This window comes from Quercus suber, unplaced genomic scaffold (genome assembly GCF_002906115.3).
Source record: "Quercus suber isolate HL8 unplaced genomic scaffold, Cork oak 2.0 scaffold_211, whole genome shotgun sequence".
Lineage (NCBI taxonomy): Eukaryota > Viridiplantae > Streptophyta > Magnoliopsida > Fagales > Fagaceae > Quercus > Quercus suber.
The window spans coordinates 508122-512133 of NW_027069669.1; the positions used below are offsets into that span (position 1 = coordinate 508122).

Consider the following 4012-nt stretch of genomic DNA (forward strand, 5'->3'; position numbering starts at 1 on the left):
TGTGATTACACTTGTTGTAGTTGTTTCTAAAAATTCTTTTATTTCTTCTTGTGTGCCTATATGTAAACATCAATCTTTAGTAACCGTAGAAACACTGAATTCACTATTTGATGCATGAAATATTAATTTGTCTTATCTTTCCATAAAATCACAAGAGAATCTGATTCACTCCTTCCTGACCTCTTATATACCTTTTTAATGTTATTATTTCTTCAATAAAAATTTATACTATAACTCACTTTTCAATAGCACGAAAGGACATTGATCCCTTTTCTTCTTCTTCTTCTTCTTTAATCCTCAACGTAACATCTTCTTTTGTTTTTAATTTTTAAACAATTTCTCCAATTCATTCCCTGTGTTTCTACTATCTACCATTTCATTCTCTCTTAAAGCTCACTTATCTTCTAATAAAATATTTTTTCGAATAAATATTAATGTATATCCCTTTCAAAATCCTACTCTTTAACTTTACAAGGTGACCTTTTATCTATCATGGAATCATTCTTCAATGTCAAAGAAAAGGAAATGTTTATGGTTGTTCTCTAATTTAATTATGTGGGTAATTATAGAATATCTCAAGAATACAATATTTGCTTTTAATTATTATATTATCTCACATAAACATAATACTAAATCTCATTAATTTTTTTTTTAATTTTTAATTTTTTTTTTAGGGATAGTTTCAACCTATGACGTCCACTCTTGATAATAGTTTTTTATCATCAAACCAAGATACCAATCAATTTTTTGTATAGGTGAGAATTAAATTTCAAATTTCTTATTCAACCATCATTAATTAAATTCAAGGTAATATACAAAATTCATATGAGAAGAAAGAGTACACAATTATTATACTCTATAAGTATTCTATAATTTTCCTTGTATATATAATAAGTATTATATTTATTACTGTAGGGACTTAAATTGGATCGGACCCAGAATAGGGATGGGTTTCTAACCCAACAAGTCCAAACAATAAATTTTTAGAGAGTGGGTAAAAGAACTAGTTCCATTCAATAAAAAAGGTCATGATCATTGTGCAGCAAAGGACGCTTCAAACTGATCAAATGATAAAAACTCTCATCGGCTAGGTATTAGGGGATATCTTTTTGGGTTCTATCCTTTTTCTTCTTTTCTTTCCGTCCCCTCTAATGTCATCCATTTTCAGGTTATATACCACGTTCCTCACCCCATTCTCACCGTACACGTGTAGGTTCTATTCTGGGAACTCCTTTCTGTCCCATCCAGCACCTCCCGGAACCTTCGCTCAGCAGCCATAAGGCTGCTTGGTTACTGTTCAGGTATCACCTCCACATAAATGTGGCCAGAGAGTTAGTTGGAAAGCATTTAATGTGGAGGTATCAGCTTTAGAAGAAATTTGTTATCTCCCCCGGTTCCTCCTTTGTTCTATATTCACTTTTTAGTTCTAATACAACTTTGCGGGGTACCTTGAATAGTAAGATAGTTACATCCACCTTGGACTATGGTATCCAAGGTGGATCTTATCCTCGGACGCATTTTGGGCCACTATATATGACTTCCATCTCTTTTACTTATACTAATCCCACAATATCTTTCTTAAACCATCCTCGGATAAGCGAATGTCCTCGGACTGGGCCTTTGGGCCACAAGCCCATTTTCTACAATTTTCACATCATCTTTTTGGATAACCGACCCCACAATAGCCCCTCAAAATCTCGCTTTTTGTCACCTCGGAAAAAGGGAGATTTTGATATCTTGCCCTCACCCCTTTCGTGGACTTTCCTACTCTTCAGAACGTCTTTCTACCTGCCCAAGGCACGCTCCTGACGCTTCGGCATCAGGAGCACGCCATTGTAAATGATGACGGCTTCTTTGTCCCCCACGTTCAACAGTAAGATGTAAATCTAACAGTGGAGGATCTTCAATATTTATGAACGGGACTTTTCCCGCTTACAATTTCTGCGCCACTATAAAGAGCTTTTCAAATCAACTTTCTTTTCAGTTACAAAAATCACACTAGCTTGTATTCATTGAACCTGTCTCTCTTTCTCACCTCTCCACGCTCTCATAAATACTGAGAGTCTGTCCGAGGACCTCCTTTTTTAAACCTGTAAGTTTCCTTAACCCTTCTTAGCCTTCAATCCTTTTTACTAATTTTTCTTCACGACTTTTAGAAAATGGGTAGGTTCAAGAGTTTGGTTGAGTCCGAAGAGGATATAGAGATATTTAGAGCTAAGTACAGGATTCCCCCAACAGTAGGCATGAGATATGCTTCCCCAGAAACGTGGGTAAACGATAGGAAAATGGGAGAAGTGGTCATCCTTATGATCGCCTTTATAGAGGGAGGGATGACTATTCCTATGGGTAATCTTACTAGAAGTTATCTTTGATTCTTTAGGTTATCTCCCACACAATGTGCTCCAAATATGTTCAGGGTGCTAGGGAGAATAGAAGCCCTAAATACGAGGATGAATTTAGGTCTGACCCATCACGATGTGAACTGGATGTACAATCTTAATCATCTGAAGGGTCAGGGTTACTATCTTAAGTCTAGGCATCTTGAAGTAAGGTTAATCCAATACCTCCCTACATCGAATAAAGGATTAAGAGATGACTTTTTAATCTTTTCTGAGGAGTGGTATGATGGTTTACCCTGTCCGACTAGAAAGGGAAAACCAGGTGGGGTTTCTGGCTATAAGCCTATATAGTTTGGATTGTATTCTTTAATTCACGTTATCTCTATTTCTGACAAAATTTTCCTCCTGTTTTAATGATTTTGCAGACAAGCACGCTACCAGACCTCAAAAAGAAGACGAGTGGCATGTCGTCGCCAAGGTTTACGACGACACCCCTCGCCGCAACAAAATCTACAACTCCTCTGTCTCCGGCGAATCAGACTCGGACGACGACGACGACGTTTTGTCTCTTCCGCCACCACCACCTCCTCCTCCTCCATCAGCGGAAAGAAAAAACGACGTGCCAAAAAGAAGAAAACGACAGCAAAAGTCCGTGTCAGCACTTCTAGCGTAGATAGCGGGTTGTTCAGCAGCGATGGTTACGATGACGAAGAAACCGAGACCTTAGTTTCATCTTCTAGAAGCTTCTCCACCGATTCCTCGTCCGAGTTCAACCCCAACTTGGAAACCATACGCGAGATGCCACCAATGATGAGGCGAAAACCCACCAAGAAGTCTAAGAAGCGGTGCGTTTCGAAGAGGAAGCTGGTGCTTTCGTCGCCGGAGAGCGAGTCTCCGGCGAGGCTCTCGATGTTCCAGAGGCTCATACCGTGCACGGTGGAAGGGAAAGTTAGAGAGAGCTTCGCGGTGGTGAAGAAGTCGGAGGATCCGTACGAGGACTTCAAGAGGTCGATGATGGAGATGATATTGGAGAAGCAGATGTTTGATGAGAAAGATTTGGAGCAGCTGTTGCATTGTTTTCTGTCTTTGAATGATAGGGAACACCATGGGGTTATCGTTCAGGCTTTCTCTGAGATTTGGGAGGCTTTGTTTTGTAGGAGAACATCGACTAGAACTAGTCAACGTGTTTCTACTTCGTAGGGCTCTTTGAATCCTTTTCAGAATAATAAGGATAATGCTAAGATAACAAATCATCTTATTTTACTTCTTTTTTTTCCTAGTTGTAAATATTTTTCAACAAATTAGTCCGATTATCCTAGCCATAAATGTAGCCCTTGGGGTGTTTATGCATCTTTATATGTCTTTTAATCTAGCTCTTGATGTACGTAGCCATTAGCAGTTGTGCATAACCATTCTTATTCTAATACTTCTTCTCCAAAAAAAAAAAATTCTTACTCTAATACTCTTTATATTAGTTTTATTGGACTTAAAATGGGTTGAGTAGGAACTAAATATGTGAAGCTTTACAATGTTATGCATAAAAACAATATATTGCCAACTAAAACTATGGGCCATGTTATTTTAAAGAACCGAAATAATCAGATGAAAAGATGAACTTCTTTTTGATGATCAAATGTAAAGATGAACTAAAGTTATTAGTGGTTTCCCTTTTA

At 37.9% G+C, this 4012-nt stretch overlaps 1 protein-coding gene across 1 annotated transcript; it reads left to right on the forward strand.

Moving 5' to 3' along the window:
* The first annotated feature begins 2159 nt into the window (after positions 1 to 2159).
* Positions 2160 to 3657, forward strand: LOC112005201 (transcription repressor OFP7). The gene is given in 3 exon segments (XM_065779549.1): positions 2160 to 2346; positions 2765 to 2928; positions 2931 to 3657. Coding segments are annotated over 3 exon segments (960 nt in total). The 3' UTR covers positions 3540 to 3657.
* Positions 3658 to 4012: the final 355 nt, after the last annotated feature.